Below are 27,274 nucleotides of genomic sequence, written 5' to 3'. Positions count from 1 at the left end.
GGGTAAATGTACACAGGTGGTGAATGATCTACCCTCTGAAAACACAAAGCTTTCCTTGTTTGTTTATTTTGTTTGTTTTCCTGATCACTTCTATAATACATTTTGGCTCTTTCAGAAATTGAGTGTTTTTAGTGATGTGATCATACTGTCCTTCATTACAGGGGCCAGACGCCTGCTGAGTCAGATTTCCAGGTGCTTGAAATTGCTCGAAAGTTGGAAATGTACGGCATCAGATTTCACACGGCTTCTGACAGAGAAGGAACCAAGATTAACCTGGCAGTTTCCCACATGGGTGTCCTCGTGTTCCAGGTAGGCCAGGGAGCAGGCAAGGTGGTGGTGTACTGCAACCTGGTGGGGCTCGTTTTTACAGATCTTGGGAGATGTTTATTCAGATGAATAAGGTCTTGGGTTAGGAAGGGGAGCTCTGTGTGTCGTCTGACTTTTTAGTCAGCAGGAAAACAAGTGTGACCCTCACTGTCATGGAGCCCACTGATTGCTGACTGACCCTGCCCCCGTCCTGCCCACTGATCCCCACCCTTGGACTCCTCACTGCCTCCCACTCCACTAGGACTGCCCATCGCCCTCCAGGGCTGCCCACTGTCCCTGGGGACTGCCCCGTCCCTCTTGGGGCTCCCACTGTTCCCTCCCCTCTTAGAATTCCAAACTTCAACTCTGACTCTTCCCTGTGGAACAGTCTCTGTGCTGTGGGTGTAAACTGTGTGGGATTATGAGAGCTTTGTAACGGGTCGCAGTCGTCACTTAAACAAAACAGAACAGACTAGAAAGTATCAGAGGGCTCAGTATGTGAAGAGTCAGTGTTGTATTAGCTGTGATGAGTGTATTAGCTGTGATGCGAAGGGACATAGTTCTCTGTGTGGTTATGTGTGTTCTGGCATTTGTGATGTCAAAGAAGTTTGACAGTTTGAAAGCTTCTCCTAGGCTGGCACAACCTAGGAGGAGTTTTTCTCCTTTTTCGGGCCCTCCACCTCTGTGAAGAATGGTAAGAGGCTCCCAAAGCCCTCTCTTAGCACACTAAATGTGTCCGACTCCTGTGATCCCCTCCTTGTGGGAGCACTCTCGTCACTGGCCCTTGTAAAATTTTGTGCCCCTGATTGACATCCTGAGGAGGTCTGCTCTTTGCTGAGTGTCGTGGGAGTTTCCATGCATGGGATCTGGGACCAGGTGCCTGCACCTGTGGCTCTTTTCATCTGTGGGCTCCTTTTAACCTGTGATCACCTAAAACACTTGGTCTGATGCAGACCTCCCTGATCAATCCATGCTTGTTTTCTTTTTCTTTTATTTTATTTTTTGTTAACCTAGCCATCAAATTTCAATTTCTTGTCAGAAAAAAATTAAATTTTGAACCTAGAATGTTAATTGTGTTATATGCCATACTCAGTATGATCAGAGAATAGTAAACACCCAAACCATGCCTGCACCTGCTGATGAGGGTTCCCACCTGGTGCAGGGTTTAAAATCACACATCCAAACTGAGTCCTTGGCATATTTCCAGAAAAAGACAAATAATTTACATCCTGAAGAAGTTGGAAAGGCAAAGGAAGAGAGACTTCAGATTAAAGATAGGAGATCGAATACATGCATTTATTTTTACTCCCTCAAAACTCCCATCAGAATGACAGTGAAGGATTTTTTTTAACGTTTAAATCCGTAAGAACAAAGAGTAGAAAAGCAGACAGGAGAAGATGAAGGATATCGGCAATGTGTTGGAAGCTGGGAAATGAAGAGATGAGTGGGCACTGACTTTGTGGAGTGGAAGAGGCTGGAATCTACAGCCTGCAGCGGGGAAGCCATGGAGCAGGCCTGTGTGTCCTCAGGAACCTGGGGAGGGCTCAGAGTCGGCCACACTGGGTACCTCTGGCAGCCAGGGGCAGGCTGAAGCTGGAAACACAGCCTGGTGTCATCTGTGTGAGGAGCTCTCACAGCCCAGATGGCAACCAGGGTGGCCATTCCTTGTGCTGCAGGAGGGCAGAGTCTCCTCTCCAGAGTGCAGAGCAGAAGGTAGGGGTGAGGCCACCTCCCTGAAAACGAATGGAAGCCTGCGATCAGAACAGCAAGGCAGGCCGCCCGTGTCTCAGCCCCTGTGGGACACTGGCCAGGTCGACGCTTGGGAACCAAGGACTACAGTCTGCTCCAGCCGGTGGTGGACAGGGACCCCGCGGATGCTGACACTGACACACCCCACCGTGGCAGGCCTGGGTCCCCACTAGCTTATGGGCCCTACACAGAGCAGCCTGCCAGCATCTTAGAGCTGCCCCTCTTTATGACTTTCATTTGGAAACACTTTTGAACTTAGAAAAGCTGTAAGAGTTGGAATACCACTGAGAGCCCTGCACCCTTGACCCAGGCTCCCCTCAACCAGCATCTGCCTCTTTTGTTCTGTTGCGTGTGCTCGATTGCCTAAATTCCCGCTCCCTGTCCGCCACACACGGTGTTTTCTGGAGCATTTGGGAGTACATTGCGCTCATCGGTGGCCTTTCACCCCTGCATACTTTACCGTGTATTTCCTAAGAGATGCCCTTATGTAACCACAGTGCAATTTTCCCTGACGCCATCGATACAAGTTCTTTAATCTACTGTTTAATACCCAATTTTGTCAGCAAGTGCTGTGATGTCCTTTATTGCTTTTGTTCCCCTCCAGGACAGGACCCAGTCTAGGGCAAGACAAAGCAGTTAGCTGTCCTGTCTCCAGTCTTCTTGAATCTGGAACATTTCCATGCCTTTTCTTTTTCTTTGTTTCTTCTTTTTTTTTTTTTTTTTTTTGAGACAGGGTCTTGCTCTGTCACCCAAGCTGGAATGCAAAGGTGCAGTCACAGCTCGCTGCAGCCTCAAACTTCTGGGCTCAAGTGATCCTCCTGACTCAGCCTCCCAAGTAGCTGGGACTACAAGTGCACACCACCTCTAGCTGACTTTTTATTATTTTTGTAGAGATGGGGTCTCATTATTCCCCAAGCTGGTAGTGAACTCCTGGCCTCAAGTGATCCTGCTGCCTCGGCCTCCCAAAGTGTTGGGATTACGGGCATGAGCCACTGCACCCAGCTTTTCTTCATTTTTTATGATAGGGACAGTATTAAAGAACAGTCCCTTTTAATTTTTAATAGAAAACTCCTCATTTGTAGCTGGTCAGATGTTTCCCTATGATTAGATTCAGGTGGTGCATTCCCAGGGGGAACACCACCACGTGACATTGCACCTCTCAGGGTGTCGCACATGGAGGCACTCGATGGCCATCTGTCCTCACTGGTGCTGTGAAGCTTGACCCTGTGTTTTCTCGTTCTTGCACCGCAGAGTTACTAGTTTTCCTCTCTGGGCCAATAACAATCCAGGGAGAGACATTTCAAGGCCATACAGACATCCTGTCCCTCATCAGTTTCCCCATTTAGCATCCACTGAAGATTCTTACGTGAACTGGTCTTCACTGTGATGGCTACAAACTCTAGCATTCCGAGAGCCTCACTCTTAAATACGTGCGGATACCCAAGGAGTGCCAGACAGCTGAGGAAAGTTCCTATTGTGAGGGGCAGGAACGAGATGTGTGGGGAAAAGGGACTCAGAAGAAACTGAACCAGTGCCAGGAATGGAAGAGATGGAAAAACAAAACCTACCATGTCCTCAGGAGGGGACTTTTTATCTATCAGATTTTGGCAAAATAGAAAAATTGCTTTATGCAGTGTCATGTGCATGAGAAATAGGAATGCCTTTTATCAGAAATGTAAAATTTTTATCTTGTCATTTTTTATTCCAACCTTGTCTGTAATATGAAAGTTAACTGGGAATTAGCCATCAGAAGGCCAGTTAGATACGTGGCCGTGCGGCCGCCTTATGGAGCACTGGGCAGCTGTACGAAGGATGAAGATGCTCGTCACGTCCTCACACGCGAAACACTGAAATATGTCCTTACGTGGCAAAAAGGTTCCTGCCCTACTGCTAGTGGGAAAAAGGAGGAGGATCACACAGTGTATATATTCTGTACAAAATAAACTGGTGACATCAATGGCCCCAGGAAGGGTGACTGCAGCTGGCAGGCTTTGGGGCAGTGATGAGAGAGACTTTTCACTGTGGACTCAGTTTTATACCTTCAGAATTTCAGCCTTGTTAATGTGTTACTATGTTACATTTTCACAAAACCCTCGTAGAAATAAGAGAAAACTTTGCATCTCTGAAACAAGAGCAGGATACTATGATAGGAACAAAGAGAGAACAAAGAAATGTTTGCAAATTTAAAAATAGGATAGCAGAAGTGACAGTGTTGACAGAGAATGGTTGAAAGATAAAGCTGAGGAAATCTCTACAAGGCAGAATAAAAGATAAAAGGAAGAAATACAGAGAAAAGTAAAGAAAATTAAAGCAGCAACCCAGGAGGTCCAACATACAGGAATTCCAGAGGCAGAACAAAGAAAGCAGGGGAGGAAATTGTTTTTTTGTTTTGTTTTGTTTTTTGAGACAGAGTCTCACTGTGTTGCCTGGGCTAGAGTGCCGTGGCATCATCCTAGCTCACAGCAACCTCAAACCTCTGGGCTCAAGCGATCCTCCTGCCTCAGCCTCCTGAGTAGCTGGGACTATAGGCATGCGCCACCATGCCCGGCTAGTTTTTTTTCTATATATTTTTAGTTGTTTGATTAATTTCTTTCTATTTTTAGTAGAGACGGGGTCTCGCTCTTGCTCAGGCAGGTTTCGAACTCCTGAGCTCAAACAATCCGCCTGCCTCGGCCTCCCAGAGAGCTAGGACTACAGGCGTGAGCCACCGCGCCCGGCCCAGGGGAGGAAATTGTTAAAGAAATTATGTGAGGAAAATACTTTCAGTTCCAAGGCACAGATTTTCAGATTGAAAGTGCCTACACATTCTCACTAAACAGATGAACAGACATTTCCATGAGATACAAGAGAAGATCCAAGAGCTTCCAGGAAGAAAAAGGAGAGAAAGAAATATGAATTAAATGGTGCTGGACTTGTTAGTAGCGACACTGGGAGCTGGAAGGCAGTGGGACAAGGAGTGGCTCAAAAACTAAAAGAAAATTATGTCCAACCTAGAAGCTATGGCCTGTCCCACACCACTTCTGTACGGAAGAAATAAGGCATTTTTCAGATGTGCAAATTTTCAAAAATTTAACTCCTACACTTGCCACTAGAGGAGAGAATAAGCCCAGAATTGTGGAAATAGGGTTCCCCTTTTAAGAGGCAAAGGCAGGCTCAGGCTGCACCCCGGCAGCAAGGACACCCACCAACGCCAGAGCTAGGACGGGGCTGCCAGGGACGCTGGCCCAGCACATCGTCTCTTGTGCTGGACTGTGCGGGAGAGTTCCGACTAGCGATGGGCACATGTGAAATCAGGCAAACAACAAGGGGCAATTAGTAACTCAGGGAGAATTTAAAGTAAAGAAGGAAGCACAGTGTGGTTATAATTCACCATGGATTAACTTGTAATACGTGATCAATAACATAAATAGCAAATTTACAAGTTACCAAAAATTGGACTGTGGGGAGGGTCAGTTTGAGGTAGTGGTGGTGACAAAAGTTCGAGAGTAGGTCTCACGGTGGGCAGCGTGCTGCCTGGAAACGTGGGTGAATGCGCGAGTGCCCGAGAGCCGAGCCCAGAGAGCTGCAGGTGGGTCTGCTGGGCAGAGGACTGCAGGTGCAGCAGTTGAGCAGGCAACCTCTGAGCCAGCTGGGCTTGTTGCAGCCTTGCAGTCTGTTGGGCATCTACAGATAGGCCATGGATTATTGGATAAAAATGAGAACGATGCCCGGCGCAGTGGCTCACGCCTGTAATTCTAGGACTCTGGGAGGCTGAGGCGGGAGGATCATCTGAGGTCAGGAGTTCGAGACCAGCCTGAGCGAGAGCCAGACCCTACAAAAAATAGTCTCTACAAAAAATAGAAAAATTAGCAGGATGTGGTGGTGCATGTGTATAGTCCCAGCTACTCAGGAGGCTGAGGCAGGAGGATCGCTGGAGCCCAAGAGTTTGAGGTTGCTGTGAGCTATGATGACACCACTGCACTCTAGCTGGGGTGACAAGGGAGAGACCCTGTCTTAAAAAAAAAAAAAATGAGAATCAAAGCAGTAGTTCTCAGTGTTCCACAGCTAACTACTCAGCTTGGAAAGTATCATCTTAGCCTATCAAGGCAGGGTGCACTAGATGAAGGCTCTCATTGTCCTTGAATTTTCTGTTGCTCCTTTTGTTTTGTGACAGTGGTTCAGACTGTGGATATACAGTCCTCCCTCTGTATCAGCAGAAAAAAGAATGTAATGAAAACTAATACACATTTAACATAATACAGTATAACAACTATTTACATGTATTAGATGTTATAAATAATCTAGAGATGATATAAAACAGCGGTCCCCAACCTTTTTGGCAGCAGGGACCATTTTCATGGAAGACAGTTTTCCCACAACTAGGGAGAGGGGGATGGTTTCAGGATAATTCAAGCACATTACATTTATTGTGCACTTTATTTCTATCATTATTACATAGTGATACAGAATGAAACAATTATACAACTCACCACAGGTTGGGGACCCCAGATGTAAAGTATCCAGGAGGATGTGGGTGGGTTATGTGCAAATACTATGTTGCTTTTTGTCAGGGACTTGAGCATTTGCAGATTTTGGTACTTGGGCGGGGGCGGGTCCTGGAACCAACTCCCTGAAGATACTGACAGATAACCTTAGTGATTTTTCACTTTGACCAGAAGGGGGAAATGGAACTGCAAACTAGCAGCTGGAAACAGTGGTGCGAGTGTCTCTCTGGGCAGGTTTTGCATCTTTCCTGGGAGTGCGCCCGTTTCTTCCTGCCTCTTTGGCAGGCTGTAGGCTTTTTAAGGCTTTGCTCTGGGTACATAAACAATGTCTAGAGCTGGGGTTGTGGGGATTTTGCTTTGTTTTCTTTTGCTGATGTTTTGTTTTGCTTTGTTTTTTAGAACATAATTTAGGAGAGGAACTTTGAGAACATAGTTGAAAGTCCTCCAATGTTTTGAGTAGATATTAGAGTAACTTTATGTTTGGGCAACATTTTGGGAGCTAGGATGCTTCAGTCCTCATTTAGACCCTAATATTTATAACTTGGCTTCGAGGACATCTTTTAACTCAGGAATTTTTTTAGGATATTTGCAGAGTTATACAACTATCACTGCTATCTAATTCCAGAATATTTTCATCACCCCAGAAAGAAACCCCCACACCCCTTAGCAGTAACTCCCCCAGCAACTACTAATGTCCACAATAGACAAATATCAAGATATTTCTGTCTCTACCTATTCTGGATGTTCCACATAAATGGGATCATACAATATGTGGCCTTTTTTATCTGATGTTCCCTTGTTTTCAAAGTCCTTCCATGTTGTAGTGTTTTGTTCTTTGTTATGGTTGAGGGGGTTTTATGGGTTTGTTTTGGTTTTTGAGCTGTCTCTGAAGGGACCACACCCCTCACCTTCTCCCATGTTGAGTTTGCAGAAAAGGGTAAATGCTGGTGATGGAAAGAGTAGAAGCTAAAATGCCAAAGCTGTGTCTTCAGACATTTTTTAAATCTTATTTTGAAACCATTTCAGGCTTACACAGAAGCTGCAAGAACAGCACAGAAAGCTCCTGCTGTCCCCTCCCTCAAGACGCTGTCCACCTTTCACTATTGTCCCAGTGTTGTTTACCATAGAAAGTCCAATCCAGGGTCACACGCTGCACCTTGCATTGTGTCTCTCTAGCCTCTGCAGTCTGGAACATTCTTCCTTCTTTCCTTGGATCTCATGACCTTGACATTTTAGAAGATTACAGGGTGGTCTTCATAGTGCCTGCAACGTGCTTGTGCAGCGCGTCCCAGCAGTGAGACTTGGGACTCTCCAAGTGACAGCGTGACCTGGTTCGTGTGACACATGGGACCCATCTGAGACTGAGTGAATATCTTGTACCTCACCCAAGTCACCTCCTGGTGAGATCACTGTGATGGTTGCCCAGTGACAGCTCTTTAAGTTCTGTTCTTCCTGCTACTGGAAGGAAGAATTTTCTCCCCGTCTATTTAGTTCATGTCACTGTGGATTCATGAATTCAAATCTGTCACTTGTCTGTTGCTGTCATTATTTACATATTTAAATTGTCCCATATTTGGTCCCAGGGAGCCCCTTCAAGCTGGCTCCTGTGTCCTTTTGACATGTCCCTCGTTCTTCGAGCACTGTTTACTTTCTCACACAAGACTGCCCTTTCCAGGCCACCTTCCTTGCAGTAGACTTCAAAAAGTGTGTAATATTAACATTGGTAAAAAATAATTTGTGGCCGGACATGGTGGCTCCCACCTATAATCCCAGCACTCTGGGAGGCTGGGGCAGGAGGATCACTTGAGGCCAGGAGTTTGAGACCAGCCTGAGTAAGAGCAAGACCCTGTCTCTACTAAAAATGAAAAATTAGCTGGGCATGGTGGTGCACACCTGTAGTTCCAGCTACTGGGGAGGCTAAGGCAGGAGGATTACTTGAGCCCAGGAGGTTGAGGTTGCAGTGAGCTGTGATGACACCACTGCATTCTAGCCAGGGCAACAGAGCGAGACTCTGTCTCCAAAAAAAAAAAAAAAAAAAAAATTATGATAAAGCCTTGTCAAGGAAATCAAGTTATCTTTCTAAAATAGATTGGTGTATTGATTGGTACTCGCACGTCAAAGGTGTGATTTAAACATTCTTTCATGAGAAAGGGGAGTATGTGTTCAGATTACAAATGTGCCACAAATGACTGTCTCTTGAATTTCAGGGCACCACCAAAATCAACACTTTCAACTGGTCTAAGGTCCGTAAACTAAGCTTTAAGAGGAAACGGTTTCTTATCAAACTCCATCCAGAGGTTCATGTAAGTATTATTTTGAGCATTTCTTAAATTATAAGAGAATTTATTCTGCTAGTCTATTGAGGGGTTTTTTAAAGCTACTTTGTAAATCATTTCAGCATACCACACACAGGAATTTAAGGACAGGATTTGGGATTGGAGTCTAGAAGGGCTTGAGGACAATCTGCCCTGTTGGTCTCACGATGGCCTCCTCTGAGAACCTTGTCACCTATGCATCCCTGAGCACTGCCTCCAGGATTTCAGATTCAGTGGGTTTGGGGTGGGCCCAAGGAGGTGAATGTCTGACAAGCTCCCAGGGGCTGCCGAGAACTGCTGGTTATTATGACCTCTTTGTTTCCTATGAAGCTGAATGAAGCTGAAGCACAAAGTGTTCAATAAAATATTCAAAGTCATCTGAAGCCCTACAGCAAAGCAGTGTCAGAGCTTCTGCTCAGAATGAACTGAGGGGTGTCCCCAGTGTTCTCATGTGTCTTTGATTCAGAAGTTGACCTTTTGAGTAGCTCTAATTGAAAAAGCCTTGATTATCAGGAAATAAATATTCCTTTCTTTAGAGATTGCCAGTCAATAGAGTAATAATTACATATGAATTTACTGGAATGAGTAAAAATGGAAAAAGTAAATGCCTGTATAGTCTGATATTTGGGAAAAAACCAATACTTCCAATTATTCAAAGATGTTCAAATCATTACAATTCCATCGTACAGGGAGAAGTGGGGAATAAAAAGTGCATGAGCTGAGCCGCCGCGGGTGAAGCTTGAGAGACGGCAGTGCCTGTGTCAGCGTAGACACACCGCAGGTCGCAGGAGATTTAAAGCCCTCAGACCAATTGGAAGAAAGGCTTTAGCTGAGCTTTTAAAAGGCATTTGATTAGCAGCGCTTCTCTCACACACCAGGTTCATGCGCAATGTGCAAGTGTGTTTGCTTTGGTAGAGGGCTTGAGAGGATGGCTTATTATTCAGATAACATACAAATTGCAAGTAAAAGGCTGCTTTTTTCTCTGTGAGTAAAAAATGTTTTTGCAGTTATTCTCAGAAGGTAGGTGTTTTGGGAAAATCCCATGACGGTGTAGAAAAACCACCCTCCAAAACGAGATGGAGACGAGAGACCAAAGAATGACTCAGACAAGTCCAGCTTGGCGAGTTAAATGAGTTTATTAGCAGTTTCTGGCACAGGGCGTTACTCCTGGGCCGCGCAGAATCTCTCCAGGGAGTAAATCCACGCAGCCTTACCCGTCCGTCACCTCAAGTCCCTTTGCAGAGAGTGATGCACGGAGCTCTTTCATTGCTTTGTCACCTGTTCCACGTAAACCAGACTGAGCATGTGCAGCGCAGTCAGGCGCCTTCATACAGCCCTTGTTACGTCCACACCGGCAGGGATTTCAGTGTTGCAGTTAGCCGAAGGTACCACAGAGCAGGCAAAGCAGTTAGGGCTGGTTTGTGCCGCTGGCCTCAAGGAACACTGAGCACATCTTGTATGCCTCGTGGTCATCTTTGACGTTTGCTTGATCTCGTCTGCAGCAAAGCCGAGCACTCCCGGTTCCAGTGTCCTCCCTGCGTGGTGCGGAACGCGTGCTCTTCCCTCAATAGGGAAAGAAGAGAATTACTGTGAACTGGAATAGTGCGATATTTCAAAGCTCAGAGTTGTGTTTCTATCTGCACTTGACAACATTACATTTTACATCCCCAAGCACTTATATTCTTAAGGCTAAATGTAGGGATCAAAGTACTATAGTCTTTCTGGAAAGAATTAATAATTTGGTAAGATATATCAGAAGGTTCAAAAATGTTCACTCTCTGTGATAGAGTGTTCCTGGCAAAAAGAAAAAAAATGTACATTGTCTTTGAGCTTAGAATTCCATTTCTAGAGATTTATCCTAAGTAATAACTATGAGAGAGGATGCAGTGGTTTCTTCATAATATTTTTGAGCCTGAAAACTGCATGTCCTGGACATAAAAAACATCCTAGATTTTTAAAGAAACTATGGACAAACAATTCCGTAATAACATATAAATATGTCAACTAGCATGGAAAGATGGCATAGTTTGGAGAAAGAGTGGTTCCAAAGAAACACTTCAGACTTCTGACAATATGTGATAGTGGAGGACTTCATTTCTCTGCTGTTTGTACCGTGAATGTGTGTATATATATATATATACACACAATGTTTCTCTTCTCTTAATTAAGTAAATGGAACCAGGAGTCTTTGCATACAATTTTTAGAAAAAGCTTCCTAATTTTTAATGTTGGAATTGCCTGTTGTGCGATCTGCTTCCTAAATTTACTTTCTCTTGTCCAGTACTTTATTCTTGAATTAATTACTTGAACCTTTGCATGTTGTTTCTAGGGACCTTACCAGGACACATTAGAATTTTTGTTGGGTAGTAGAGATGAATGTAAGAACTTCTGGAAGATTTGTGTGGAGTATCACACCTTTTTTAGACTTTTTGATCAACCTAAGCCAAAAGCGAAAGCCGTCTTCTTCAGCCGGGGCTCCTCCTTCAGATACAGGTACGGACCCTGCCGCGGGTTGCACAGGCCTCTCACTAGTTTGTAAAGCTGAGAAAATGGATAATGCCTAATGAAGAAAGAAGTGTTATAAAATATTTCAGAGAATTCATGCAAAGTGTAACTACTGTAAAAGATAATAACTAGAGAAAGCATATAAAATAAAATGTGAAAAAAATAGTAACAACTTTATTAGAAAGTCAGTTATGCTAATTACAAAGTATTGATAAAACTTTTTTTTTTTTTTTTTTTTTTTTTGAAGCAGTGTCGGTCTCTGTCACCCAGGCTGGAGCTCAGTGATGCAATCATAGCTCACTGGCAGCCTTAAAACCCTGGGCTCAAGTGATCTCTCTTGCTCAGCCTAAAGTAGCTGAGTCTAATGGCACATGCCACCGCATCTGGCTAATTTTTTAATTGTTTGTAGAGACAAGTCTTGCTACATTTCCCATGCTGGTCTCGAACTCCTGGGCTCAAGCAATCCGCCCGCCTCGGCCTCCCAAAGTATTGGGATTACATGCATGAGCCACTGTGCCTAGCCCCAAAGTATAACTTTAAAATATATATGTGTGTATTTGTGAGAGAGGCCAGGCAAATCTTACTTTTCTTTTGTCTTCTACTTTGAAAAATTAATGCTATGAGTTAGTGTTGATTCTTTTTTAAAAATCTGAACCTTTATTCACAGTGGAAGAACTCAGAAACAGCTAGTAGATTATTTCAAAGACGGTGGAATGAAGAGAATTCCATATGAAAGGTAAGTTCTACCCTTTGTGATGTTAATAAGCATGTGCTTCTAAAATTAGTATTTTAAATATTTTTCAGTGTGTGCTTCTAATATTAGTATTTTAAATATTTTTGATCTTTACTTGAATAAAATTCATTTCTTACACATAAATGTATATTTTGACACGAGTTCAGTTTCAGTTTTTTAAAGAAAATGGATTTGTAGTGTCTTACACAGACATTGTATACATATACAGACACCACTTTTTAGTTTCTAGTCTGTATAGTTTGGCTTACATGTAATGTTTTTACATAGTATGGTAAACTTTTAATCTGAAAATTCGTATTGTTTCTCTGCATGTGGAATTTTTCCTTTAGTGTGGGTGTATAAGTGTACCTCTTTTGAGGAATCTTTTTAATTCTCGTTTCCTGTTATCCTGCCCCTCTCTAGTTAGATGCCTCTGTCTTAGCCACATTTTTGTGTGAGGTGTTCCTCTTGGGTACAGCACATGCGTGCTGCTTCAAAAACAGGTATTGAGAAGAGAAGGGCTTGATTGCTCACAGCTCGTTCTCTGTTTTGTAGAAGGCACAGCAGGACCCAGATGTCTGTCCGTGCGCTGACTGCAGCTGTGCCAAAACAGGTTAGTCTTTCCTGGTTAAAAACATAGGCAATATTGACTCCTCTACTCTTTTGGAAAATAATCTGGCAGTGTTGTAACAGGAATCTTAAAATTAGTCATAGAATTTAATACAGCAATTCCAATTCTGGGACTCTGTTTTCAGAAAGGAGTCCTAAATAAAATGCTTTGTGCACTGAGATGTGCATCATAACATTATCTGTAACACATTTCGAAATCCTAAACGATACTAGCAACACTTTTAGCTGTATTCACTTAGTGGGATTTTTCGTAACCACTAACAGCACTGCTTATAAAGAATATGTAGTAGCATGGGGAAATTCTTGCTGTTAAGGGTGAAAAGCAGGAAACAAATTTATATCTATGTGTTTGGCATAACTGCAACTATATCAAAAGAAAGACCACACACATGGGCTTACCCAAACACTTCGTAGGAAAACATTCAGCAAGAATGTCCTAAAACGTGGCAGTAGCTGCTCTGTGCCTCTGTGACAGACCGTTGGTGACCTTTTCATGTCTCAGATCTACTTCACAGTCCCTTCCCGTTTTCACATTTGCATGTTAACTTACACACACAAGCATGTTTTAAATTTTTTTTAAATCAGGCAACACCTCATTCTATACCATATAACGAGTGTTTTCCAGCAAGCATATTCTTACACAGAATCTTGCTATTTTCGTATAATATGTCGTAACTTTTTCATCGTGCTGCTACAGTTTCATATTTATAATTTTTATTTCTGCATGGTGTTCATTTTTGTTGATGGCTTATCATTTATGCTGTCATAGAATTTCCAGGAGCTACACTTGTACCTCACGTATTAAAGCTCATGTGTCCTAAGCTTTTTTTTAATGTGTCTTTTAAATCAAAACCTTCTTTAACTCTTCTAGGTATACTTCCTTATTAGAAATTTCTTATTAAATCAGTTGAAATTAAAAGAAAATGTATTTTTAATTGTTTCCTTACAAAGTTCAAATTTAATGTCAAAATATGAATCATCAAAAAATCACCTTTAAGCTTTCATTTCTCTTCTATTGCATTTTAAAAGCCACAAGAGAATGTTGAATAGGTTGAATGGTTAAGAAAAAGTGATATGATAAACATTTGAAGATAGATTAATCTTATGGACTTCCTGTTTTGTTTCTGAAAGGTTAGTTGCTGGGCCTTCTGCCATTGCATTTGCTTGTGTTACGTATTGTAACATGTACTTACGTATCTTGCCTGTATACATGCTGCACAGAAAAGTATTCAGTTCTTGACAGGTGTGGTGGCTCATACCTACAATCCCAGCAACTCAGGAGGTCGAGGCAAGAGGATCAGTTGAGGCCAGCAGTTTGAGACCAGCCTGGGCAAGGCATGGTGGTGGGTGCCTGTAGTCCCAGCTACTTGGGAGGCTATGGCAGGAGGATCACTGAGCCCAAGGGTTCAAGGCTGCAGTGGGCTGCGATTGCACCACTGCACTCCAGCTTGGGTGGCAGAGCAAGACCCCATACATTAAAAAAAAAATGAAGTTCCTTAATTCTTTTTGGTTATATTTTGGTCTGACTACCCTCTTAATGATGTTGCATGTGTATGTGTAATAAGGGTTTTCTCAAGGTGTGGCCGTGCTCAGTGATGGCACGCATGAGGAGCGACCCTTAGCAAGTAGAGAGGCCTCATCTTGCATGTGGAACCGTGAGTGAGGATGTAGTTAGGGCACCCGTGGAGTGGCCAGTGGTGCAATGTGGCTTCCTGACATCTCTAGCCACAGCCCCTCCAGTGCTTCCTCATCCTGCCCAGCCTCTGCCCACTCACACTCTGGTCCCTGCAGTGCTTCCAGTAGGCCCCGCTGGCGTTGGCAAGGAGATCCTAGGCAGTGACCCTTGACCTTCTGTTGCATATGTGAATGGACTTATAGGTTCCCACTCCCTGGGGACTGTAAATCTCTGACGGACAAGTGCCCATTACTGTGGAGCTCGGACTTGTTCCTCGGTGTCAGCACCGTGGTTTGGAGTGCTGCTGGTGGAGCGGAAGACTCAGCCCTCAGCAAAACAAAGGATGCCCAGAAACATGCACTTGCAGCTGCAGGGGGCAGGGACTGCCACAGAGACGAGGGCCATCCATCACCAGCTTCTGCCTGATGGAGATTTTCTTCATTGTGCACGTTTCATGCCATAAGAGAAAGAAATGGAATTGTAAGTAAGGGTTTATAAACAGATGATCCTATGCTTGCGTTTATAGATCTTCAATTCTAAAAGGGAAAGTCCAATCGATTGCACTTTTTTAATTACTCATTTATTTTATTTTATTTTATTTTTTGAGAAAGTATCTTGCTCTTTTGCCCAGGCTAGAGTGTAGTGGCATCATCATATCCCACTGCAGCCTCCAACTCCTGGGCTCAAGTGATCCTCCTGCCTCAGCCTCCTGAGTAGCTGGGACTACAGGCGTGTGCCACGCCCAGCTAATTTTTTTTATTTTTTGTATAGACAGGGTTTCCCTATTGCCCAGGCTGGTCTCAAACTCCTAGGCCTCAAGTGATCGTCCCAGCTTAGCCTCCCAAAGTGCTGGGACTGTAGGCGTGAGCCACCTCGCCCAGCCCAATTGCCCATTTTTGTAAAAGCTGTGATAGAAATGTGTGGATGCCCTAAGTTGGGCCCAGTTGGCTTTGCAACTTCTAGTGGTAATTTGTGATTTTATATGTTCTTTTTTTTTCCTTTTCTTAATTTTCACCCCCAGAGCATCCCATTCATGGAAGGATTGAGGACTTCTGCCTCCCCATCTTCAGCAAATGCCTCCTTTTACCCGCTGCCTACCTCCCCTTTGACTCCCTCCAGCCTGCCTGATTTCAAGGACAGCAGCAGCTCCCTTACAGACCCCCAGGTTTCCTACATCAAGAGTCCAGCTGCGGAGAGGAGCAGCGGAGCAGTGGCCAGAGGCCCCAACGTGCAGCCGGCCCAGTCCCCTGGGCCCCTCGCACTCCAGCCTGGTTCAGGTGTTGAGTTTTGTCATGTTGTGAGCAGTTGTGGTTCCATCTGTCCCAAGGGGCAGAGTCTCGCTGCCTTAGACCTAGACACAGGGAGGGCCAGCAGGGAACGCAGAGCTGCTTGTAAAAATGACAATGGTGAGGATGACTTTACCACAGGCTCATTCCCTTCCAGTGGGGAGTACCGGTGTGGCTGGCAGTGCCACGGGGGGGCACCTGTTTTCACATTGACAAATGCCCAGCTGCAGGTGTCTGAGGAGTTCATAGATGATGACCCAGCAGACATCTCTTTCTTTGCTGGAGGCTCTGAGGCATTTTCATTCCGATATAGCTCTTTAGTCCTGCAGGAACCGCAGGTGCCTGCCCAGCCCATGGCGTCCCCTCCTTTGTGTGGTCCAGGTGCCTTCCAGCATCCAGCGTCTGCCCAGTCCAGCCCAGACAGGTACTCCACTGAGGCAGTAGACATGAACATAGAAGATGATTTTGAATTTGAGGAAGAAAGTGACTTCAATGGCAATGTGCACCCTGCAGACACCTCGGAGCTGTTTGAGGTGAAGGCTCAAGCTAGCCTGATGCAGAGCCTGTTGAGTCCTTCTGAGTCTAGCTCGCTTAGGAACAACCAGTCTGAAAACAGCTCCCTCAATAACGTGCCACTGCATGGCGGGTTGTCCTTGCACACGTCCAGCTCAGCCAATCAGTCTGAGGCCAGCTCTATGGTCAACTTCCCAGCCTACTCGGTCCGCTCCGAGTCCAGCTCGGCCTTCCAGTTCTCTGACATCATCGACCAGCTAGAGCAGCTCAGCTACCCACCCACGGCAGCCGAGGACTCCAGCAGCACAGACACAGATTCGTGGGACTCTGAGGCTGAGGCCCCCCTAGATGTGAGCCTTTTTTTCAGCACCCCTTTTGCACAGACAGGTAGAGAGAGAATCCCTTTTGATTTGCAGAACAATTTAAAGAATTTGACTCCAGGAGAGCGGGTAGACAGAAATCCGTCTTGATCACTCTGGGTTCCTTTGCAGGGCCACCCACCTAACCACTCCGTAGTTTAGAGCTCAGAATTGGTTGGTTTAGACATAGAAAGTGATTTGGAGTTCATGGCTAGATATTCAATTGTTTTTAATTCCCTGATTTATTATACTTTTTCAGATGTCAAAGAATTAAAATTTTCACTTGGAATGATGTTAAAAGCTATGCATCCAGTTTAAAATAGATGAGTATTTCCAGCCAGTCCTCCTGAAGGCTGATAAATTAGTCTTTGTACCTTTATTTTTTTTTGGCATATGCTTTGATTCAAGGAAAAATTGGTGCTATACATTTTGAATGTTACACAGTTCTGATTCATGTTGATCTTTAATAGAATGTGTATTACACTTATTAGTGCTGCTTTTTAAGATGAGCCATGCTGCCCATAACTGATTGGGATGGAGGTTTTGTGTACTTTGTCTCGAATGTGCCTCTGCAGAGTCCCCACCTGGGGAGACAGGTGCTATGGTCTTCAGCTGCACTACAGAGGGGAGAGGGGTGTCCCTGGAACTGTCCCAGTGCCAAAGGCATCGTCTCATTATTGACTTGAAACCTAGAAAATAGTGCTATGTTTAGATAGTAGTCTTGGAGAAGCATTGGTTTAAAATGCACTTAATGTAAATTTGAACTGTTTTCTTCCGTTCAGCTTAATTGGAAGTATAAAAGATACATGGCTGCAGAAAAAGTAGAACCAGACACACAGGTGGGCCCAAGAGCCAAGATGTAAGCCAGTGCAGGAGAGTTGTCGTCTTTTGACTGGCAGAGTAAGTCGTTAATTCAAATAATGAGCACAGTAGGAATCCCCCAGAATGTACAAGGGGCTTGAACTCACCCTCTTTCTTCAGGGTGACATTTCTTTGATGCCAGGTGGTCTGTAATGTGACATCACTAGCTGGTCCTAAGAGGTGCTGCCGTGGGCATCGTTCTGTCCCAAGGCAGTGGGAAGGGTCATGTGAGCAGATGGGCCAAGGTGGCCCTGCCCACCTGTCTGGTACACCCTGATGTGCGTGGGTGCTGGGGCCCTGCTGGGCACATGTGGGGGGCTCCCTGCTCTAAACCACCGTAAAAGTCGGGCTGACACTCGTGCGCAGAGTGGACGGCTCCATCCGTGGACGTCAAGGGAGAAACCGCTGCCGTGCAGCCCAGCACTCGAGCGCCAGGCTCGGCCAGCCCTGACAACACTGTTGAATGCGTCAAGTCCACAGGCTGGGTTTTGAGCTGTTGTTATTGTTTATCTTTTCTCATCTAGTAGTGCAATACCATTTTTGAAGTTTAATTTTGTTTCCACAATATCCTGTGGAAACTTTAAGCATTGATTTCTACTCATGTATAAGACCTCCAGTTCCTTTTCTGGGTGGATGGATCTACTGTGTTTGCACAGAGGCCATGTGGCTCAGGGGTCCTTTAGAGCCGTCAACGGCATCTGGAGAGTGTCAGCCTTTCTCTTCTTGTTAGTGTTAGTTGGATTGAGCAGCGGGGTTGTGGCCAGACGCACTGAGTGATGTCCCGTTTCTGTAGCTCTGTTAAACCTAATCCACAGCCGCCTCATTTTACTGGTCTACGCAGCTGGCGTGTGTGCAGTGTGTTTAGCTATAGTTTATTCTGTCCCTTGTCAAGACCTGCCTTCTTAGTGCTTCTGAGGCCACTTGGTGCAGCATTCCGTTTCGGCCGACAGTGTCTGTGAAAGATGATGTGACTGCAGGAGAGCAGATGGTGGCCCTGCGTGAGGGCTGTCTCTCCCCGTCATCAGTGCTGCCCAGCGAATGTACTTGTTGATGCCGCAAGCTAACGAAGTCGTCCTTTTTTCTTTCTTTTTTTTTCTCCTTAAGGTAACCCATGCTAGTGTCTGCTCAGCAGGTCGGGTTTGGGTGGCTTCGAGCCCACTCTGCTGCCGGGCGGGGACCACGTGCTGGTGCCGCAGTGCAGTGGGAAGGGGTGGCGGTCCCTGCACCAGGCAGCTGTGTCTCGTCATTCCCGTCGGAGATTCTGCATCAATTTTATTCTTAGCCATCGGTGCCTCCTATAAAATGGGTTTTGTTGTTTTGGTTTTTGTTAAGGGAACTTCACTTCCCTTAACTAATTTTCCCTTCCCTAAAACTAATTTTTTAGTTTTTTATTTAAAAAGTTTGCAAAATATACAGAAGCTGAAAGAGGACTATAAGGAACCCCTGTCACCCCAGATTCAGTGTCACCGACCTTTGCCACTGTTACTCCCTCTGTGCCTTTTTTCTTCTGTGTTTGCTGCTATGATATTTTCGAGAAGACACCAGTCACGATAATGAGTTTCCTCAGAATTTCTGCACGTGTCTCAGAAACATAAGGACACCTTAAATTAAGAATTTCTTGGTATTATCTAACATTGAGAACATACTTAAATCCCCTAGTTGTATTTAAAATGCCTAGTAACGTTTAGTTCAAGTAAGGATCCAGACACAATCTGCTCCCTGCATCTGACCTTTACATTTCATTTAGAAGAGCTCCCCCGCCCCCACCACCCTTTTTCATGCCAGTGACTTTAGGAAGAAGCTGGGTGGTGGGCCTGCTGCGTGTCACACCATCTGGACCTGCCACGCATCACCACTAAGTGCTGGTCTGTCACTTGCACCGATGTCCACAGGCCCGTGTGGTCGGCCGCTCCTCAGGGCCCAGCAGCCCAGATGCTCTGTGGACAGTGCCAGGGAAGGTGTGATTTTCAGGTTCAGGTTTAACTTTTTGGCATGATCTGGAGAAAATTTGAACAGCTTTCCTTTCCCAGAGTGTTCACAATAACTTCTAAGTGTTACAGCTTTTTCATTGTAATGAAACAGTTTATTTAAAAACAAGGCTGGGTGAGGTGGCTCACACCTGTAATTTTAGCACTCTGGGAGGCCCAGGCGGGTGGATCGCTTGAGGCCAGGAGTTTGAGGTTGCTGTGAGCAAGGCTCACGCCACGGCACTCTAGCCCGGGCAACATCTAGACTCTGTCTCTGGAAAAAAAAATTTAAAAACCAGTTGTGGCTTTCTCCTGAGTTACTGCTCACAGCTCCCCTTCCCTTTCCCTTTTGAGTGGGTTGTAACGCCTGCGCAGCGGGACTTAGAAACTGAAGGGAAAGCCAGAGAGTGCAACACAGGGTCTTTAGAAGCCAAAGAGCAACGCTTCCTACTACCAATTATGTCTTTCTACACTAACAGTTGTTAAGCAGTGACACTGTTCTTTTTCACCTTCATAAAATGGTTTGTAGTGGTTAAATATTAAGACATCCAGAACAGTTTGGCCTGAAGCCAGGGAGCCCTGAGTCCGCAGCAGGCCTTGCTGTTGTTCGCAGGAGTGCTGGGTGGGCCTCAGCCAGGAGGCCTGGCCGGGGAAGCCCAGGCTGTAAGGCACAGTGTTCAGACTGGAAGAAGTGCGTGGAGTCTAATCAGCACATCTGGAGACAGCAGGCTAAGCATGTGTAGGTGAAAGTGCCTGTAAAATGTTGACAGTTTTCTCCTTTAATCTATTGATCTCCTTAGTTACACCCAGAACCTTAAAGCTACACAGTCGCCAGGCTCTGCCTGCAGCCTGAGGTGAGAGCCTGCGGTCTCAGACGGGAGCTGCTTTGGTGACTCAGGAGGGCTCCCCCGTGGGGTGCAATCACAGCCAGGTGTGTCCACACAGACAGGTGACGTGATCCTGCAGCATTCCCTACACTCAAGGCCACCAGCGGGCAATGCCTGTTGTGCCCACAAAGTCTGCCACTAATAATACACTCTGCTTAGGCAGAATATTTATTTTTATTAGTTATCAAGTCTATTTTTGTATTTAAGTTTCCAAAGTCAAGGTAGTTTATATAAGCCAATATATGGATATTCTGAGTCTAACAGCAGTACAGTTATGTGTTAATATGATTGACTACACTAAAAAATGTGTTATACTATGTATTATAATTTTTGAAATCATTAAGGTATTGCTATGTGCCTTTTTTATATTACAAAGGGATTCTCTAAGCATAAAATTAGATTAGAATTCCCTGTTCCAGTTAACACATATTTTTAAATAGTACTAATGATAGAGGGATGGGCAATAACACACCAAAAAAAAGAGTTTAATATGAAAAACTTTTAAACCTGTTGGTTAAGTCATTCCCATTATTGTCATTTGCTGGGGGTGATCCAGCCCTTTCTGATTGCTCTGGTGTGCGGGTACATTTTGATTTCTGATTGCTCTGGTGTGCGGGTGCACTTTGATTTTTAATTCACGGTCCTCTCTGTTCCACTGCTCTAAGGAGCAATTGTAGCACGTCACATGTGCTGTGGTCGTGATCACATGGTACATGCATCACATATGTGTCCGTAGCTGTCATGTGTTTTTGTGACATTTGATACCAATACGTGTGTTTTCAAGGTACTTATTCCCACCTGGCTCATGGAACATCAGAAGAGAAATCCCTTACTAGAACAGTTAGTCCATAGATGAAAATGTCAGCGTCCTCCTGGAGACTTAGCGTTGAGAATGTGTGTATTTATTCATAAGACCCTGGAATAGTATCTGCCGTTGCCTCACTTTGGTGCTTATCTCAGGGCCACGGGTAAGAAAGACGCCGTCGCAGGTGATGGGATGCAGGCAGATGCTGCCGTCCTCTCTCTCCACACAGCAGCCCTTGCCTGAAGTGTCCCCTAGCTCAGGAGGTCCTATCTTTTGCATGAAAACATTTGCATTCCTGTAGGAAATGAAGAGAAAATGAGCTGGAATTTCCTTATGCATTCGAACCTGTTCATTCTTTAAAGAGACATTTTTTTGTCTGGTTTGTGGTACTTATAAAATTTGTTTCCATTGAAATTGCCATTTATAAATTTGCAGATATGTACTAATTTAGAGTTTTTTAATTGTTCAATAAAATAAGGAAATATTTACTGTGAATTTTTAAATTGGCTTTTCAGCTTTCTTTCCTTATTCTTACTTATAATTTAGATTAACATAAGTAAAGATTATTTTGCATATTAAATTAATCTCCAAGACAGCTACATACTTTTTTACATCTTCACTGACGTCTCCTTCACTTAGGCTCCTGAGCAACAGACAGACACAGTGATGTTTATATAGGTCATCTTGCTGTAGATGTGGATGACGTCTCTGTTGAAGGCCAGCGGGGGAAGGTGCCTCCTTCTTCTCCGTCTCCACTCTCTTTCAGTGCTTCCTGCTCTCACCTGACGGGGCCGGTGTGGCCAGTGTGGCAGGGGCAGGTGCAGGAGATGTCTGCTGCTCAGGCCCTGCACCAGGCCTCCAAGGTGCAGCCTCACATCCTTCGTGCCTTTACTGTGCACAAACAGATGCTACTGGCTTCTTAATTCTGAAAATAAGAATATTATTGCCTGTTCTTTCCCCAGTTAGCTAGAACCACCTCGTAAAATCCCTGATCTGGAGTGTAGCAGTTCAAATTCTGGGCAGGTCTTTTCTCCAGCTCCGAGCTTGGATTTCCCATTTGGCCAGTTGGAGTTTCTGCTGCCCCCGTGGGTCTGTCCACACCTCGCCAGCCCCCCTCGTATGTTGGGGTGTCCGTGGACACTGCCCCCTGCCTTTTGAGCCCTTTGAGGACAAGCTCCTCACCTTACCCTTTGGGCTACTCAGAGCATGCAGAGCCACAGCCATTGACGCCAGAGGGGCGGTGGTGCTTCCCTGGGGTTTTGAGGCGCCTGGCACCCAGTGGGCAAAGTGGGGTCCCTGAACCAAGGCGGGAGGCATCTGGCAGCAAGCCCCTCCTGGCTCTCTGTGTCCTGACACATGGAAGCAGAGGAGCCGTGGTGGCGGCACATTCGAGAAGGGCACCTGTCGGAACAAACTCGTGGCCCTTCAGTCATGTCCCCACTTAGAGGAGAGTGAATGAGTCAGGGGACCCGGCTTACCCTCCATGTCATACTGGCCCTGCTCCCTGAGCGATACCCTCCTGGTCCTGGGGCCACCACTGCCCAGCACCCACCACTCAGGAATGAGGGAGGAGGTGCTTGGTGCATAAATCCTGATTTCAAGAAACTGCTCAGAAGCATTACTCTGCTAGCTCTATAGGTTGACTAATTTAAATGGTAAAAACTGTATGGCCTTTATGTTTTCAAAATATGTCAACTGAGATTACATTTCTTTCCTAATGAACACCACCCTGTAGGCTTATTTAGTTTATTGGAATAGTTTGTTTCGGACCTCGCCTCCGTTGCTCCAGTAAGAAGACTCGTAAGTCACAGTGTGCTTCTCAGTGTTTTAGACAAAACGTGTCAGTTCTGTTAGAACAGAAACACGGAGGCTCTGGACCACCTGTCGGTGTGCACGAGGAGGACACGCACCTGGCAGACGGCTGATCTGGACAGACGGCCACAGCACGACTTCCTGCTGTAGGTTAGTGTGCCCATCTTCCTTAATGAAGAAAGGGTCTTGTTTATCTAGAACAAAGCAAAGGGAAAAACCAGGAAAGGTGATTGGGAGCACCTTGTGTGCGGAAGCAGCTCTCTGAACCCCGAGACGGCAGCCCCAGCCTGCTCCCCTGAGCGCCTGCCAGGCCCTGGCCGGAGCTGTGTGTGCCACGTCCTTTAGGCTCCAGATGGCCCCGAGTAGAGGGCACCGCGCGTCAGACCCTCCCGTCCCAGCTGTAGACATGGTGCCGGGGCACAAATACACAGAGATGGTCTGGTACTGGCACCCTCGTCATGAACCGGTTTTCTACCTCCCGCTTTGATTGTTGAGCCAGATTTTATGTAAAAGTGACTCGTGATGTCCTAGTTCAACAGCGAAGCCAGAGATAGTTTTCTGCTGACGCGTCAAGCTCATGTTTACCTGGATCCTTTGAACAGTTCAGCATCTTCCTTTTCTTCTGGGATAACGGTCCATTGTTCAAGTCAAACTCTCCATTTCTTGCACCTCTGACTCTCAAATTAAACTTCAGCTTGACCTTGAATTTTGCCAAACAGGAGCTGATTTCCCTCCACTATTAGGCAAGTATTTTCAAGAATCATTTATCTCAAAGAAGAGAATTTAAACATGAAATAAAAGTAAATTTACCTTTTCCTCTAAGTGTGGTATTTCTATTTCATCACCTAGTTAGATGAATGAAAACAGTGTCTTGAAGGAAAAAGTGAAGGTAAGCACACAAGTATAATGCTGTTTTTAAATGCTATTTCAACAATTAAAAGGTGAATACTGAGAAAATTTTGGAAATGAAGAATGCCACAAAGAAAATCACTGGCCAGAGATGCTCACCGTTAACAGTTTGAAATAAGTTTTAAATTTTAAGTCTCTTTTGAAGATGATCAAACCTTGCAATTTGCAGCTGTGAGAATGTATCAAATGTCATTCTTTCCCAAAGTACAGTTTGTGCAGTGAGGCCGGTTGGTGGACACCCAGTGGACAGCTTGTGACCCGCCCCGGCAGAAACGCAGAACTCAGTAAACATAACTGCTGCTTGTATCTCTCAGTTTCACATAGTTTACTTTTGGAAATTGAAGAATTTCTTATCTGCAGGTAAAGAAATTGGTTGTTCTTGATATCAGAGTGGGAGAGTTGGGCATCATGTTCGTGTATAGTAGGTGTGTCCTTAAAGAGTTGTGTTTGAATGAATTTAAAAGTAGTGACTCTTGTAACTCAGAGCAGTACTGATTGTTTCTGGCTGTTTAGTGGAGGACTTTGGATGCAGGGATCGGTTTTCACAAGTACTGAAGATGAATTCTTTACTATGTCAGTTACGGGTAAACACATTCTGTGGCATCTAAAGCTTGGTATTTAGCATTTCAAAAATTCTTAAGAGGGCTGGGCGCAGTGGCTCATGGCTGTGATCCCAGCACTTTGAGAGGCTGAGGCAGGAGGATCACTTGAGGCTGGGAGTCCGAGGCCAGCCTGGGCAACATAGTGAGACCCTGTTTCTACACAAAAAAATTAGCTGGGCATGGTGGTGCCAGGGAGGCTGAGGCAGGAGGATTGTTGGAGCTCAGGAGTTCAAGGCTGCAGTGAGCTATGACCTTGCTACCGCATTCCAGCCTGGGCGACATAGCAAGACACCGTCTCTTAAAAAAAAAAAAAAAGATTCTTAAGACATCTGCCTTTTAAGTCGTACATTCTGATACATATTATTAATGTCAAAAGGATTTTCTAAGGCAGGGGAGCCATAGGCCAGGTGTCTTTTTACGTTACAACAGAGTCCAAAAGAGCAGAACCTGAATTATACTGGCTTTATTCTGCCATATGTCACTTCTGGAAAGCACCCCTGGGGAGTCACAGACCCCATTTGTTTTGCTTCCGTGGAGTATACGTGACTTCAGCTAAAAATGTTTTCTGGGCACAAAGACAATGGCTCATACAAAACAGAACGTGGAGGCAACAACCTCATGTTTAGGAACTTTACGCATTGGCTAAGTGTGGTGGCCACATGTGTAATCCCAGCACTCTGGGAGGCTGAGGTGGAAGGATCACTTGAAGCCAGGAGTTCAAGACCAGCCTGGGCAACAGAGTGAGACTGTGTCTACAAAAAAAAAAAAAATATAGAACATTTTTTTAAAAGACTGGGCTATTTAAAAAAAAAAAAATTTGGCCAGGCGTGGTGGCTCACGCCTGTAATCCTAGCACTCTGGGAGGCCAAGGCGGGCAGATCATTTGAGCTCAGGAGTTCAAGACCAGCCTGAGCAAGAGCGAGACCCTGGTCTCTACTAAAAAAAAAGAAAGAAACTAGCTGGACAACTAAAAATATATATATATAAAAAATTAGCCAGGCATGGTGGCACATGCCTGTAGTCCCAGCTACTCGGGAGGCTGAGGCAGGAGGATCGCTTGAGCCCAGGAGTTTGAGGTTGCTGTGAGCTAGGCCGACGCCACTGCACTCTAGCCCGGGCAACAGAGCAAGACTCTGTCTCAAAATTAAAAAAAAAAATTACATATTGACAGCCACTTGCTTGAAAAAATATCACACCACAGATTTATTTACTGTATCATGTAGGATCTATGTTTGTGTAATTTGAAGTAGGTTTGAGGGGTTTGCTAGAGGTCACAGATGTGATTACGGGCAGTGTGTAAGCTGGGCGCTGTGGCACACACCTGTAGTCCCAGTTACATGGGAGGGTCGCTTGAGCTCAGGAGCACAAGTCCAGCCTGGGCATCATGGGAAGATCCCGTGTCTTAAAAAAAAAAAAGAAAAACAGAGAAATGTTTAATGGCAGTCTGTGGTACTTTTTAATCTGTTTAGTTAATAGATTAACTTAGTTAATTATTTATGAAATAATATTTACAATGATATCAAGTGACGACTTTTAACCGCCACAGAACCAAAGCAGTTTATTCCAGATGAGCAGCGGTTGTAAGGGGCTCCCTCCCTGGTGAGCTGTTTGTTCAGGGCTGTCTGCTGGGAGCGGCACTTGATGATCTGCTGCCCTGTGAACCCAGCGTGGTTGCGGCAGCGCACGTCACGACGTTCCTGTCGGGAACGCACGTTTCACCTGCTGCTCAACCATAAAGTCAGATCTTGCAGCACGTTTCTGCTGGACTGTGGGCTAGTGAGTGGCTGTGGGACTGTCCATCTTTGAGTGAGGTGCCGTGGGGGCCCCCAGAAGACACAGTGTCAAATAGTGAACGCCTGCCTGCTTTCCTGACCAACGAATGTGAAATGTTTTAGCTGTTACACTCCGAACAGTACAGTTGTGAAGAATAAACAGATAAGTTATTAGTAGCTTCTGGACTTTTCTCTGGGTTCTCGTTACGTAGAACTATCTCGTTATGTAATTCTGGCTTATTAGGGACAAAGGATTCTGGATCCCAAACCCTAAATAGTGCATATTTGGAAACGTGCCTCTTCTCAACATAGGACGTGATCCACGCTTCAGGGACTAGCCCTGCTTTGATCCCTTTGGAAGTGACAAGGACCAAGCTGGTCTGAAGTGGGGGAGGGGGAAGTAGGAATTTTATATTATTTTAAGGTTGCTTAGCATATTTTAACCAAATGTGTAATAAAAAAGCAAGTTATAATAAATTGGTCGTTAATAATTGCACACGGTGATGTTGCCTAGGTTTCCTACAGCAGTGAATGATTCCTCGTGTTTTAAATGTATCTTGTGAAAAATTGTAAGGGACAGCTCTGCCATCGCGAGCATTGATAATGGAATCCCCAGCTGGCTGCGGGCAAGGTCTGTCCAGGTCTCTGAATTTGTCAATGTGAAAAAAGGACTCCGTCCCTCCACCTCCCGTGTCCCACGGAAGGGTTAGCAGTTCAGTTGCTTGTGCCCACCCCATGGGCAGGGATCGTGGCAGCTGTTCTCCCAGAAGCTCCTCTACACTAATCTGCCTACACACTTACATGCTCTAGGTTCAACAAACCAAGTTCGGGTTTTATGATCCGGTCACTATGGGCAACTGCATTTGAAGACTCCAACAGTAGTGTAAGGGAATCCCGCTTTGAAGCCAGTTGTGGGTGGTGAAGGAGGTCCCTTGGTGTGGTGGCATTTATGTAACCAGGGGCTCAAATCCAGTTACTTCTAGTCCTGCATGTGGTAAGCCAATTTATTAATGATAATCATGGTTAGAAATAATGCTAGTTTCAGTATTAAAACACTATACACTTGGAAATGTAAATTTCCATCATCAGTAGTTTTCAAACAGT

General features: G+C 45.1%; 1 protein-coding gene across 2 annotated transcripts in view; it reads left to right on the top strand.

Annotated features, from left to right (window-relative positions):
- The window catches only part of FARP2 (FERM, RhoGEF and pleckstrin domain protein 2), a 111,192-nt gene that overhangs the window by 60,176 nt on the left and 23,742 nt on the right, over positions 1 to 27,274 (top strand). For both annotated transcript variants that reach the window (XR_001138204.1, XM_012661941.1), the window contains exons 8-13: positions 162 to 309; positions 8,747 to 8,842; positions 11,184 to 11,347; positions 12,027 to 12,095; positions 12,648 to 12,705; positions 15,419 to 15,674. Coding sequence is in view for 1 of the 2 variants with exons in the window: in XM_012661941.1 (XP_012517395.1) it covers positions 162 to 309; positions 8,747 to 8,842; positions 11,184 to 11,347; positions 12,027 to 12,095; positions 12,648 to 12,705; positions 15,419 to 15,674 (791 nt within the window). In the remaining variant the exon portion in view is untranslated. The remainder of the gene's footprint in view (positions 1 to 161; positions 310 to 8,746; positions 8,843 to 11,183; positions 11,348 to 12,026; positions 12,096 to 12,647; positions 12,706 to 15,418; positions 15,675 to 27,274) is intronic.

This window comes from Propithecus coquereli, unplaced genomic scaffold (genome assembly GCF_000956105.1).
Source record: "Propithecus coquereli isolate 6110/MARCELLA unplaced genomic scaffold, Pcoq_1.0 Scaffold743, whole genome shotgun sequence".
Taxonomy (NCBI): domain Eukaryota; kingdom Metazoa; phylum Chordata; class Mammalia; order Primates; family Indriidae; genus Propithecus; species Propithecus coquereli.
Note: the sequence above shows the minus strand (reverse complement) of the source record. Positions and strands in the feature narration are given on the sequence as shown.